The sequence below is a fragment of the Salvia hispanica genome, chromosome 6 (genome assembly GCF_023119035.1).
Source record: "Salvia hispanica cultivar TCC Black 2014 chromosome 6, UniMelb_Shisp_WGS_1.0, whole genome shotgun sequence".
Taxonomy (NCBI): domain Eukaryota; kingdom Viridiplantae; phylum Streptophyta; class Magnoliopsida; order Lamiales; family Lamiaceae; genus Salvia; species Salvia hispanica.
The window spans coordinates 28,326,372-28,341,780 of NC_062970.1; the positions used below are offsets into that span (position 1 = coordinate 28,326,372).

Consider the following 15,409-nt stretch of genomic DNA (forward strand, 5'->3'; position numbering starts at 1 on the left):
GAGATAAGAGAGCTACAACTATAGGACCTTAACCAAAAGGATGGAGACAACCATAGGCAACTTTCATTAGCTCTATCACCTCTTGGCTCCACTACTCAATGGATACACTTCATTGATGCATACCTCTACTTGAATCAATCTATGTAATTGAGACAAGCAACCTTCAAGGAAGGAATTGGATACATTCCTCAAAGAGGAAAAACTGACAAAGGATATATCTTAATCACAATCTTATCTAGAATGAAAAATGACACCAAAAGGTATTTATACTAAGGGCCCAAAATGTGGAAAAAGGCCCTCAAAAACTACGTCTCGGGTGATTCACCCGGTCGGGTGAATTGCAGGGTGCAAAACACCCGCCCGGGTGTTCTCTCTGGACTCCCTCGCCAGTTCTGCGCGACTTCTGTAAAACCGCCATAACTCCCTCATTCGGACTCCGATTGAGATGTGCAAGATACTCACACGAAGCTGTTTCCAAGATGAAGACGATGGTGGTAGTTTCATAGCTTTTGGATATCATCTCAATAGGACGGTTTCTGGTTGAATCCAGCTGTAGTTGAAATCCTTGACGCACGGCTTCCATGATCGTATCATCAGCCCCTCCCCGGCGATCTTTTAAAGTACACGGACATAAATTTTCCATGGTCGCCCCCTCCGTTGGCTTCCGACATCGCCCCGAGAGAGAAAAGAATCACCCGGCGCCAGCAGTTTTATGTGAAAAAAATCAGTTTTTTACATTATTAGTAAATCTAGCTGTGCTGTAAGCCTGTAAACATAGAAGAGATTTAAAATTTTGAACACAGAGAAACGGAGCAGTGTAGAGTGAGGAAGAAAGGGGAATAGTAAATGACTTGGGCTTTACCACTATTTTACCATTTTACTGGGCCACGTGTTTAAAGTTAATAAGTTATTGGTTTGAATCCAATATATACGGCTGAATTTAATTTTGATATACATAATAAAATACTTATTAATACAAATTATTGGTGGTATTCATTGTGAAAATTTGTGGTGAATTAGGATAAACATGGTGTGGGATTTGGAATGATTGGTAATAGTATCCATTTAAATATTGTAGAAAGGAGTGAATGGAAATTGCCATATTGGTGTGGAGTCGTGGGGGTGTTAATTTAAGTATTTTTATTTGCTTAGTTGGTGTATTTGTGTGGTATTTTTTTTTATTGGATAAATGTTAAAAAAAAATCAAAACAACATAGTTTCATTTTGGTTGAAAAAGTATGCTATAAAATTTCATAATATGATGAAAGATGAATGGGTGAGTGAATCTTTAAACGTTTTCAGTATATAGATACTTCTAGAAATTAGTTGTCGCAATCAATGTATAATAATACTATTGAAGTTAATGAGAAAAGTGGATGACATAGATTTTAATAAGAAATTGGTAAAATAAAATAACGAAGGAGAAAAAGTGAATAAAATATGAAAGAGGATGAATAAAAGTTGATAAAGTATTTTAGAGAATTTTTTCACTTTTGGATGAGACTATTTTTTATGGACGGACCGAAATGAAAAGATGAGACTATTTTTCGTGGATGGATTGAGCATTTTATTTCGCCCCCTTCCATTTTTTATCTTGGATCTGCCACTGATCGTCTCAATGTGACATGAAATATGATTTGTAAAGTTGTTAGTTTATAGTGACATGGTTGAAGAAAATATATTATGGTGTTTTCCCCTTTCAATTTACATACTTATGTGATAAGTTTGCAAGAAATTGCAGGTATCACAATAAGGTTATTAGCCTTGCTGCTCTCAATAAGGTTCCATCATCCCAACTGTTTCAGTAGAGATGACTCATTTTTAATAAATGAAACATCATTAATCATCTCGACTTTATTCTCTTCCGCGCTTGCAGAATGAGGCCCTGAATGGAGGCGGTACGCTGTTTGTCAACAAGCATCTAAGTCTCAAAGTTCGGGTGGTTCATGGGAATACGCTAATAGCGGCCGTCATTCTGAATGAGATTTGTATAAGTCCCATCCAACCATGCTTCATTTGCTTCTCTTTTTAGTTCTACTAAGATATCTAACTCCATCTCACTCACTTGCCAGATGCTAACCCTTTCTACCGAGAGATTAAAGAATATTCAAAAAGAAGCGTCCTCTGACTGCACAAGATTCCTAGTCCAAGTTACAAAGTATCATGCTGCACAAAATTGCAAGGTCCGAAGATTCTTTTCTATTTAAACTTATTTGACTTAAACTGATAATAAAAATGTGTTTTCATATCATGTTTTACCTTATCTGTCTTTCCTACTAATTATGACCGTCAGACATGGATAGTAGGAAAGTGGATAACGCTGAGAGAGCAAATGTTTGCACCAAGTGAGACCCATTTCCATCAGTTTGTGGTCCCAATCCTCCAATTTCGAAGAGACTGCACCTGTGGTGATCTCGCGGCCATGAGGCTGCCCCGTCGCGTCCAAGGCCTTGGATCTTGCGAGGTGGATGGAGTACAAATTAATATACAAGCCTATGATTTAGTTGATAACGATTTTAAATTGATAACTGACAACTATGTCAATCACCTACGTTGTGACTGTCAACACGAAGACATTTTTATGCCAACTAAATATAGTTGACATACTCATGTCTTCTCTTTGACATGTAAATATAGATGTCAACAGAAGACATATTATGTCAACTACATTTAGTTGACGTACAAATGTCTTCGCAGGATCAATTATTTGCAATACAATATATTTTATATTTAGATTATTACTACTATATGTCTTGCTTCAACTGCCTCAATTCTACTTCGGAGTTTTGCATGATTTCATTTGTTCATGCTGTTTGGACTATGGATATTCAGCATTTCAAATGTGGATTTTATTTGTTGCCCAATCATCAACGTGTCCAGAAATAGGTTTTCTTTTGAAACCATAGGCCCAAATTGGAAAATGAACAAGTAGCTAAAATTCCCTTGTTTGGTAGGAGTTTGCATAAGTGAATTACTCCTCAACAGTGCTCAACCAAATTGTCGAGTTCGGCCCAGAAAATAGTTCATGGTTGTCGGCCCAATGAGAACAACAAATAGGCCAACTCTATGGACTCCAATAAACGAGATTAGATAAAATAAAAAATTATATGAATATCAATCTCATTTTATAACATTTCGCAGTTTTACATATCGTGGAAGGTGAATTCAATAATTAACGAACACATCCTATTTGACGGCCATAGCAACCTTAGATCACAAGTACTAATTTAAAATCCTTCAGCGAGGTGGCTAACGAGGTACTCCCTCCATTTTAAGGAAGATGACCTCTTTCTTGGACAATACAAAATTTTATGCAGTTTTATTTTATTTATTAAATGGAGAAATAAAATAGGGATAAATTTATTTCAATCTTGGATTACAAGTAGATACTAATTAAAAAGAAAGAGTTTTTATTTTCAGAAATGAATTAAAGAAAAAAGAGTTTATATTTTTAGAAAATGAACAGAGTATAAAATAAATAAATAAATTGCGTTAATTGATCAGGAAATAAGAATTAAATAAGCTTCTTCTATTTTATTGGCGACTTTCAACTTTGCTTTCTTACTGAATCCACGCAATTTGAACAACTATGTCTTCTTGAAGACCTTAATCCGTTAGTTCAATTTTCCTCTTCTCTGTAAATTGATAACCATACCTTTTGATAATCTTCAACAATAAACTATTTAAACTATGATTAATTTAAACTACGATAATCTTCAGCAATAAAGACTTTTGGGAGTTATAGTTTTTTAATACAAATTTGATAGTAAGATATAGAGAGAGAGAAAATGCAATAAAAACAGTGTTAATGAATATTATTAAAGAGAATTAGTACAATGTTCAATTCTTCACAATTCGTCACTTTTCAACATAACTCGTTGGTAAAGTCGTCTGCCTCACCTAAAACTACAATAAAATAAAGAATCAAATCAATTTGCAATGCACAAAATAAATAATCAATATGTATTAAAACGATCATCTGTAGAGCAAAGCATAAGATGTATGAGACCCATGAAAATAATCAATCGAACAATTCACACCACATAATTTTTGGAGGCTTCCCTAGCCATCCAAATCAAGAAGATAAAGATATAGTAACTACAAATTAAAATCAATCAAAGTGACAAATAGAGAATAAAAGTATTTATTTACCCGGGAATGAGAGAGGGAGGTGAATATGTCTACTTTGTGAGAATATATAGCATAAATGATTCCATGGATGTAACCAAAAGAAGCGTCAATAAGAAGCAAATCCAAAACTCAACCTGTTAATTTCATCAAAATCAAATATAAATTTAGTAGTAATTGTATACTATCAAATTAAAGGAAAGTATTAATTTAAAAGAGAAATAGAAGTACCTAATATGAGGAAAACACCCAGTGGATGAAGAAGATTTTTTTCATTATGCGCAACACATTTGTAAGTGAAAACTGCATACTTCCCAGCTACGAATACTCTCACATTCTCAATAAACATATCTAATCACAATCACATATTAGAGCATCTCCAGTGGTCGGCTAGCCACCGGCTAGCCGATTCGTCGCGCTAGCCGGTCGGCTAGCCGAACCATTGGGGCCGGCGAGCGGCAAATCGGCTAGACGATCGGCTAGGGCTGGCCGATCGGCGGGCGCTGGCCGATGCGCTGGCCGATCGGCTAGCCGCCATTGTGGCGGCCCGATCGGCTAGCGATCGGCCAGCGCCTATTATCGTTTTTTTTTTTTTTTTTTTTTTTTAAAAACCTATATAAACGCGATTTTAGTTTCATTTTCATTTGCACCACTTGTTTTAACGAGTTTTCTCTCTCTAACTTTCTCTTGTACAAGAGCATTATCGAGCGGCGATGGATCACAACAACGAGTCCGGTCCAACGACGAGTGGATCTCAGACTCCCACGACACCTGTGGGATCTGGATTGGGGCAGATGGGCCCGGGGGATGCAGCACGGTATGCATCCAGGGATGCAGGGGGGGATGCTTGGGAGGGGACACGGTATATCGTCCCTCCCTCGATTTTTTGACGGCTGCGTCTCACACGTCGTCCCCGGTGGAGACGCAGTTCACTGGGAATGAGACTTTCTCATTACAGGAGTTGGGGATCGATCTCGTGGATCCGGCTACCCCCGTTCCAGCGCGTCGGCCCGCGCCGAAGAAGAAGGGGAAGGCCAAGGCGGCCGGCGAGTCGTCGCAGCCCGCCGCCGACGACACCCCCACACGGAGGAAGTGGACGGAGGACGAGTACGTCGGGGTGGCCAAGGGGTGGTTGGAGGTGTGTGACGATCCGCTGGTGTCGAACGAGCAGCGGGTCGTCAACATGTGGGCGAAGATCAGAGCTTCCTATAGGCAAGCACTGCCCGCACGGGAAGGACTTTAGCAATGAGGAGGTCCGGAAGGGGTGGGGGCGCATCAGGGCCGCGGTTGGCCGTTTTGCGAATTTGTACGCCAACGCCCTCCGTCAGCTTGGTAGTGGGCAGAACGAGGACGACGCCCGGAGGATAGCCGAGGGTCGGGCCCCTTGACGGGGACGTATAAGGAGTTCACCTTCCGGGAGTGCTTCTTGTTGGCTGAAGGACTCCGAGAAGTTCCGGGCGGGGTGCGAAGCCGGGTGGCAAAAGAAGCAGAGGCTGAACTATTCCGGCGACTACAGCGGCAGCAGCGCCGGATCCCACGACCTCCCCCCGGATGCTCAGGAGCGTCCATCCCTCCTTCGTTTACCGGTCGCCCTCGCCCGGTTGGACAAAGGCGGGCGAAACGGGCTGCGAGGGGAGGATCTCCCCTATCGCCCCGTGAGGTCTCATCCGCCCTCCCCCCCGCCCCACTCGAGTACGCTCTCCATTCGCGTAACCATACGCGGGATCAGATGTTCAAGGTCTTGCAGGAGTGGAGGGCCGCCACTGACCCCACGGAGAAGATGTTTCTGAAGGAGTTGCTCGATAGCATACGGGCTGATTTGGCACTCGCCAGGGAGCGGTTGGGGGGTACCGACGTGGACTCGGATACCACGGGTGGCGGCAGCGGCGGCGATGACGGCGGCGACGGCGATGACGGCGGCGACGACGACGAGGAGTAGATAGTAGCGGGGCTCGTGTGCGGAAGCCCCTTTTTTTTTACAAAAATTCATGTAATTTTTTTTTTTTGAAACTTTGTACTTTTTTTTGAATGAAATGAATTAATTTCCCGTATATGTGTCGTAAATTGAATTCCGTAATTTAATCGTAATTTTAATTCCGTAAATGCAGTATTTTTTGAATTATTTTTTTGCGGCTGGCCTATGGCTGGGCTATGACTGGCCTAAATCTGATGTGGCAGGAGGATTTTGTAGTGCTGCTAACGTGGCAGGGGAGGGAATGGCTTGGGCTATGGCTGGCCTATGCACCACTGGAGATGCTCTTAGCATAGGAAAGCAAGTGAATCTAGGCAAGCGAGATCGTGAAGAATAGTAAACGGAGTTGAATTTAAATACGTACGACAAGTTCGACGACATCGAGTGGTGATCAACCAGCTTTTCTTCTCTCTCTTTCTTTTTTTTTCTTTTAATTTCGAAGAAGAAGAAAATAGAGATTGAATGAAATTATCTTTCCTAACCTCCCACTCACTCACGTATATATATGAAATATGGAAACTAATCTCCACTAATAAGAAGAAACATGGAAAACCAACTAAGTAGGATTATATATTTATTAGAATTAATTTCTGAATTTTATATTAATTGCATTTATATCCTTCAGTATAAAATGATCGTTCAAAACCTCCCAAAACTCCTCTTTTATATATTGTATATATTAGGTGTGCAAAATATATTAAAACAAAATGACAATAGATTAATTTTGTAGGACAAACGAACGAAAAAAAAAAACTATTTTCGGAGGCGTAGATAGTATTGTTTACCATCATTGCAATCCTTTCATCTTAATTCAACTATATATAATTTTCCAAAAATATTGTGGCAAATATACCTCTGTCATGCTCTAAATTTGGGGAAAATAAAAATCTGGGCTATTTGATTTAATAATCCTATTAATCAGATTTGATACGTAGTTATATACGATGATTATATCTCATGATTAAATTTGCATTTTGTTTGATTTATGAGATTGAATCTCATAACTTAGTCTTATATGGATAATTATGTGATAATTAGTCATAGTCAACCACATCATACTAAATAATATCACACATTAATTCTAGATTATATCTTACACTATTTTATGTAGTAAACCGAACACCATCCTAATCTTAGTTATACAGAATAAAATAGTCTATCATTAACTTTTTTTTTCCTGATTAGGTTAACTATATTTATCGAGTGTAGGACCATTACAACGATCTCTCATGGATTGGACCCATAAATATGCAGCCCACGAAAAGGCCCGCCAATTGATCTGTTTGTTGTTTAAAATCATACAGATATTAAGCTAAAGAAATTAAAGAGAGATCCTATTGTCTTAGAATTTGATGACATGAAATCAACTCATCAACTGTACAATGAATTTGAAGAATCTAGTTGGGATCTCTTTATTTGTAACTAAATAATCCTGAATGTACTATTCAAAAATAAATCGAATATCATTCAAATTGCAATTACAGAATCAACATTATATTATGAAACACAATTTAATTGGCAACAAATATTTCGCCAATTAATAATTGTAATCTTTGAATTTAAAAAGAATGGTGACACGTGTCCACTGTACGATCTTTGAATTTAAAGATTTGATTAGGACATAATCATGAATTGATAGTGAAAGACTGAATTGTCCTCTGAAATTACATTAGTTTTGTTGAATTTAATGAGGCACACGTTCAATATTTTTTGATTGGTACAACATTTTATGTTGGTCTACATTTTAGGTTCATAGGCAAACATATGGTTGTGGCCATAACTTTGTGATAGTTGCAACAATGACAATGATGTGGTTCAATTATTTAGATGCATAATTAATGCCATCGTTGCTATTATAGTATATAGTGTATAATTATTACTAGCCATTTCTTGCAAAACAAACAGGAGGTTAGCTTATAGCAGTCCACGCATAAAAATAAATTATTTTTTATAATTTTGATTTCTTAGTGCAATAATTTCTTCATGGGAATGTATAGTGGGTTATATTTGCTAGTCTTTAATTCATAAATCATAAAGATCTAGTACAACGTATATTTATCACCTTTACCATTTTCAGATCATATGTATCTGCAAATTAATTTATGTATGGGGTAATTTGAGATTTGGAAAATGAATATTGAGATGAGAAAAGAAGAGTGTGTGTTAGTTTTGGATGAATAGGGGGGAGGGTAGGATGATGATGATAGGGTATACAACAGTGCTTAGCTTTGTTAGGACAATAGAATGGCCCATCCATGTGTGCACATGTATGCCTGCTCCTATCTCTCATTTATTTCTCTTAATTGAGTGCGTGTGTGTGTGTGTGCTCTTTTCTCTCTCACACACACACCCGCATGTATGTGTGCGTGCCTCTAATTATTTCACATTCCCATTTATCTATATATTTTCTCATCCCATTGATTTAGGAGTATAAGATAAATGATCTTCGTTGTCAAATCATATTCTTTAAATTTGAAAAGTTTAAGTTGACTTGAGTTCAGCAGTTAAACAAATTCTTTACTATTCTAGCATGTGCTTAATTTGGTTTACTGACTAGTCATCTATATATGACTATCAGCTCTATTTGTTTAATTGTATGATCGAATCATTATTCATATAGTATTATTTATTCTGGTTCCTATAAACATTTCGTTCAATCGCATAAATTAACTCTCTTTGGTTGTTTCTGTTACATTTTAAAATAGAATTTTTATTTTATTAAAATCCATGCATAGTATTTTTTTTAATTGGCATATTCGAATCTTAATCTAATTATGTTGCCGATTATAACATGAAATTAGGATTGAACTCTCCCCATTCACATAATTTCACTTCCATAGTGGTGTAATACTATAATGTAAAAGTAGGTCACATACTGTAGTATATATACATGTTATATTGACATAAAAGTGTCACAATCTCCGTACACGATGAGGATTTTGGAGGATGAGAATATAACCGTAATTCCCGGGGTTCAACCGCTATTGATGGTGCCAATTGCCAAACACTCCCCAATTTGAAACTCTCTTTCTTTCTACCCAATGCATGTTCCCATTTGCATAATCAACCATGTGCATGCCACATACTCCTACTAGTGTAAATATTATTAGCTCTCACTTGTCCAAATCTTAATTAAAACAAATTAAAATTGTTCTACCATGTGACATCTCACCTCCATTTAATGGTATTCCTAAATTCCTAGTACTTTTTTTTTTCTTCAGCTTCAATTTTTGTTCAGTTTTCTTATTATGAATTAGGATTATTAAACTCCTAATTCGAGTGTATACTTTCTTGTTTTAGTATATCGGTAGCTTTTTTTTAAATTAGTGATTGAGATCTTAGGGCATTATAAATTTTAGTAGGTGATGGAACAGTGATTTTGAGGGTCTTAATTAACCAAAAAACACTTAATTACTCAAAATCTTATAGTATTACATTTAACTCTTATTCATCACCCATGTTATTGTGAGTCGTGACCACATTAACCCCAACTTGACCACATCATGATTTTTTTGCCATCTCTCGCTCTCTCTTTCTCTCTCTCTCTCTTCACACACACACACACACACACACACACACATACACACACGCGCGCTTTATCTGCAACAAAACAGTATCAATGGGCGTGATTTCGGCAATATCGTGTAAAATAGTGTATTTATCAAAATGTTGCATTGAGCATGCGTATACGTGATCTGTTAGGCTTACGCATATCTGTTATCCAATTCTCTTAGTCCCATTACAATTTTTTCAACATATTATCTTGCTAGGTGAGTTAAGATTAATTAGAAAAAAAAAGTGTTTGGATTCACATGTTTAATGTTGTTCTTATGCTAATCAAATAGAATAAAAGCTAGCTGAAACTTTTAAGTGTTTTATATACTTGGCTAATTTTTTTTTTGCATGTATTTATACAGCCAAAGTTTCGGATATTTGATGAATTTCTACTTGAAAGTTTTCAGCTCCATATTTGTAAGTGGTAACTGTTGAAATTCAATAAATGGCGCCATTTTAAATTTGTCAATTTTTCGTTTATATGAAATATATTTGATCTAAATTTCACAAAATTGGGGATGAACACAAGGGTGAGACTTTGTTCAAAATAAAACAAAATGAGAAAAAAAGGATCTAAACTCCAGCCAACAAGCCATAGTCAAGCCGAAGAAACATATCCTATCATTTGCTCTAATACTTAAATACTAGGTATGTAATGAATGAGCAAAGACAATATGATAACACTATTACTTCTTCTTATACTGAGTTTAGAGCTTATCGTTTACAACTAACTGTTCGGTTCGAAAACACGCTCTTTAGTATACCAACTCTAACACTCTATGCATCAAGTTAATGTCAACCACACACCAAAACCGATTCCTCATTCATAATTCTCACATGTTCAAAAATGAATACTTTCTATTCATAAGTACCAATTTGATATTATTCTATACGTTAAAACTTAAAACTACTGCTATGATAGTTAGTATATATTGAAATTCTTGCGCCTTTGTAACTTCTTTTCACTTTGTCCTTGTATTCAACCACGTTGTGAAATCCCTCGTTCACAACAACATTAGGATCAAAACCGGTTAAGGGTTTTTCTTAAAATGTGGTATAGTTGCAACTATTTATAAAAACATGCCTAATACAAATTTCATCAAAGTATATATGGATTTTTTAAGTATCCATTCCTTTGAAACCGTTAATATGGATGCTAAACTATACCAAACAAAAATAAACTTTCATGCTAATCATTTAGGGTGCGATCAATTGATGATTTGACTAAAATTGTTAATGAGGAAAACTAATTCAAATTAAGTATAATTTCACTATACTATTACACTTTAATTTAAGTGGTCGTCGCATTAGGTGACATTATTACATGTGATTGTGAATATGTACTATAATTTAACATGAATATGAATATGACAGAATTACATATCTCCTAATCCAAGTCTATGTATTAAAAAAACACTAAATTTAAAGGCTCAAGAAGCCACTTGGATGCATGCCCATGGTTATATACACATAAATGTCGAAATAAAAAACTACCATATGATTATAATTTAACATAGTTGTTTTAACTTTTAACTATCAAAGTACTTATCAAATAAACAAAAACCAAGTCACATGTAAAGGAAAATAACCTTAAGTACTCCAAATTCCTAGGTAGGTAAATAGAGGCCCATACAAACAAGTGATGTACATAAGCCAAAAGGAGAGCACGAGCTACGTCATATATAGTTGAAACTCTCTCTCCCTCTCTTGTTTGAGAAAGCTATCACTAAATCACAGCTCACTATGAGAATTTAAATATGTGCATGTGGACACCATGTGACCACTTCTTCCAAAATCAATGCCCTGGGAATATTATTTTTCTTTTTTTTTAATGTGGGCCCTTTTTTTCATCCTCCTCTTCTTCCCCATGTTTTACGGATCCTGCCATTTATTTATTAATATTAATATTAATTCATTTGGCAATCCTTAATTTGGCTTATTCTACGTAATAAAAGTCTAAAAAGTGGTTGGATTAGTAAAATGACATTATTTTATATTTTAACTCTTTAATTTGTTTTTTTATCATTCCGTACGTTGTTTCATTATTTTTTTTACTAATTAAACACCATTGTGAGTCATGGTGATTTATTGAAATAATATATATACACGTATGTATATTAATATAGTAACAAAAATCGGAGAGCTCCGAGAAGATAATCACAACAACACAAGATAACAGAATAGCAAGAATTTTTTAAAAGATATAATTAAAGGCTCGTGAAATTGAAAACGAAGCTCGGATACTCAGACAAAATATATTACTAACTCTATCCCTGAAAATTTGATACAGTTTACTATTTTAGTCCGTCCCTGAAAATTTGATACACTTCACTTTTACCATTTTTGGTAGTGAACCCCATATTCACTAACTCATTCCTACTCACATTTTATTATAAAACTAATACTTTAAAAGTAGGATTCACATTCCACCAACTTTTTCAACTCATTTTCCATTATATTTTTAAAACCCGTGTCGGGTCAAAGTGTAACAAATTTTGGAGGACGGAGGTAGTATAAATGTCAGGCCTAATATTACACACGCAAACAAACTTGATAGTTTTGGGGATCAGAAATGTAGTACAGTAATACTTTCTTTTTTCTTTCTTTATAATAAATTTCTCCTATTTCATGCAGGGAGTTTAGAGATTGAGTGTGCATTATCATTTATCCACGAACAAATCAATTTTCTTTCTTTTCATTTTTATTTCATAACCAACTACTACTAATCATAAATTAGCTATATAACTATTTAATCAAATAATATTCATTACGTATAATAAAGAAATACTCCTATATTAACTCCATCAAAATCTTGTTCCATTACTATTATTATTATTATTTGACATGTTGCCATAATTTGTTGACAAAATTATGGTAGTTATTGGCTCTTTCAATCTCTACCCTATCCCAAAGGAAAGCTGCAAATACAATCATGAAGATGGATTTTGATAAGCTTACAAAATTTTGTTTTGTTGCAACACAAACATAACATAACATCTGTGTTAGGTTAACAATTGATGATGGGAGAAGTAGAGTTATTAATAATGGTTGTCCTATAATAAATATAGAGGTATAATCCTCCCAAATAAAATTTGGATATATATATTCTCTTTTTTAGGGTTTTTGACATGCGGGCCATGAATTTCCATGTGCCGGCATGTGCTGTGTCTTTCTCTCTCTGCCCCACCACCATCTCTTCTTTCACCAAATAAATGGGCTTTATGCAATTTCTCCCTCTTCTCATTCCTCTCTTTCAGTGTGTGCTCTGCGTGAAAATTTTCTTGGTTTCTGCTCCACTTAGTTGGATCCCAAGATACTCTTTTCCCTCTCTTACACTATTCTGCCATTTCTGTCTCTAATTTAATTCGCACCTGAAAATCTGCTGTCTAGTTCAATGAAAGCAAGGTTGGTTTGCTACCCTCATTTTCATTTTCTCTTCATCATATGCAACTATTTTCTTTTTCATTTATCTCCCAATTTCTTGAAAAAAAAATCCAATCTTGATTCCACCAAGTGAAGAGATTCAGCATAAATTTCCTTGAAATACTCTTTGAAAATTTCCCATTTTCTTGAAACAAAAATCATTCTTGATTTTGTGCGTTTTTGTAATTGTTCTTGAAATCCTTCTATCAAATCTTGATTTGAGCATTGCCTGCTTTTTTGAAATTTCTTGAAGCCCTTTAAGCAAATCTCCAATTTTCTTAAAAAAGTAAAATAAAAATCAAATCTTGTTAACGCAGAATGCAGATGTCATCATCAATGGTGAAGCAAGAATTCTTCAAGAAATGGATAAAGGGCATGCAGATACACAGCGCCTTCAACAAGGAGATGACGATTATGGAGAGAAAGAGGGCGATCAAGCTCTCCGCTGACGTGGCGATCGCCTCCACCAGAAGCGCCGCCACGCAGTGGAGCAGGGCCGTGGTGGCCGGCGTCTCAGCCTCCGCCGCTGGCGCCGCCAGAGCGGCGGCGGAGGAGATCCTGGGGCGGAAGCTGCCGGAGAGGAAGGCCCTCGCCGCCACATGCAGTAAAAAAATCGTAAGGAGGAGCCGCCAGCGCCGGAGCAAGGCGGCGCGGGGAGTTGTACGTTCGAGCGCCGCCATTGCGAAGAAACTGGTGAGGAATCGGACGCGCGTGCTTAAAGGGCTTGTACCTGGTGGAAAGAAATTGGATGAGATTTCTTTGATTAAAGAAACCCTAGATTATATTGCTTCTTTGCAAGTGCAGGTTGATGTAATGAGACATCTTGCTGCTGCAGCTGAGAGCTTGGATCATCAACAAATCTCATTTTAGTATTTTAAAAATATATATTTTTATTATCTATTTCCAGTTCTTTTTTTTTTTTTTGAAATAGTTCATGATGATGAAGGAAAGAGAGCATGTAACTCTTTGTACAGAGAGCACTGATTTTAGCTTAATTAAAAGAATTATATTAAGTTCATTGATATTTATGTTTTTGTGCCGCCTAATTTTGGAGTTTCCGACCAATTCAGTTCGAAAATTTGGTCTCTTTTTACTCATGTTTCACTGAAAAATATTTTGTAAATGCTTTAAATAAACATTGCCAAAATTGTCTTGTTATTGGAGGAAATTAATGTTAGGGCAATGGGAGACACAACAGTTAAAAATTCAAAGTCATGCCGTTTCTTTTTTTGTTAATATCATTTTTGTTTTTCACAGTATTGGCCATTTCTTCATGTTTTCAACAGATTCCAAAAGCTTTTGCCGCTATAAATAGATGTTTACTTTGTTTAATGCGGAGATTAGGGGTAACCCCAATTAACATATACAATTACCTTGTCAAGTGGAATTTAGCTAGCTTTATTTCAAAATTGTACTATTTTCCAATTTTCAACATTAATCGTTTCTTTGTAGTATATTATTATGACACATGAAAATGCCTTAAGGTATATGAGAAACCATGGAATGAGACTATGAATAGGACAAGACATTTTGTACTTGGTAGTTTCAAGTTAATTTTTGAATATGCATGCAACCAGAGAATACTGCAATGACAAGCTGGATTTAAATTCCTTTAATGTGAAAATTTCAATTTCAGTTGCAGTATTTATATTTTAGTTTCCGTGACACAGATAGTCACGTTGTATATGTGCTGTATCTATAAACATAAATTGTAGTAATAAAATTAAAATAGAAATCATCGATAGTGGCCATTGTCGCATCTAACTTCTAGTCTTCCTTCAGGGATGTGGAGGCTCAATCTTCCATAAAACATTAAATTCAATGTGGATAAATTTATGATTAATAACACTCACATAATAATAATAATAATAATAATAATAATAATAATAATAATAATAATAATAATAATAATAATAATAATAATAATAATAATAATAATAATAATATCTATGCAGACATCACGAATATTGAAGGAAATTGCTATAAAAGGAAATTAAAGGATAAAAATTATAAAAGCTTCTTCTTAATTAGGGTGCACTAGATGCATATTCGTATTTCAATTTCAGTTGCAGTATTTATATTTTAGTTCAATACTGTATATATATTCCGTGACACAGATAGTCACGTTGTATATATGATGTGTCTATAAACATAAATTGTATTATTAAAATTAAAATTAAAATCATCGACAGTGGCCATTGTAGCATCTAACTTCTAGTATTCCCTCAAGGATGTGGAAGTTCAATCTTCCAGCGACTTGGAGGACAAGTCTTGCTTCTGGCCCGATCCTTGGCTATCGATCAGGCTTATTCCCTCACACTTTGTTCCCCC

At 35.8% G+C, this 15,409-nt stretch overlaps 1 protein-coding gene across 1 annotated transcript; it reads left to right on the plus strand.

Moving 5' to 3' along the window:
* Positions 1 to 12,889: 12,889 nt before the first annotated feature.
* LOC125193587 (transcription factor IBH1-like 1) lies at positions 12,890 to 14,100 on the plus strand. The gene is made up of 2 exons (XM_048091414.1): positions 12,890 to 13,060; positions 13,396 to 14,100. The coding sequence occupies exons 1-2, from the start codon at positions 13,050 to 13,052 to the stop codon at positions 13,946 to 13,948; spliced, it is 564 nt and encodes a 187-aa protein (XP_047947371.1). The 5' UTR covers positions 12,890 to 13,049; the 3' UTR covers positions 13,949 to 14,100.
* The last annotated feature ends 1,309 nt before the right edge of the window (positions 14,101 to 15,409 follow it).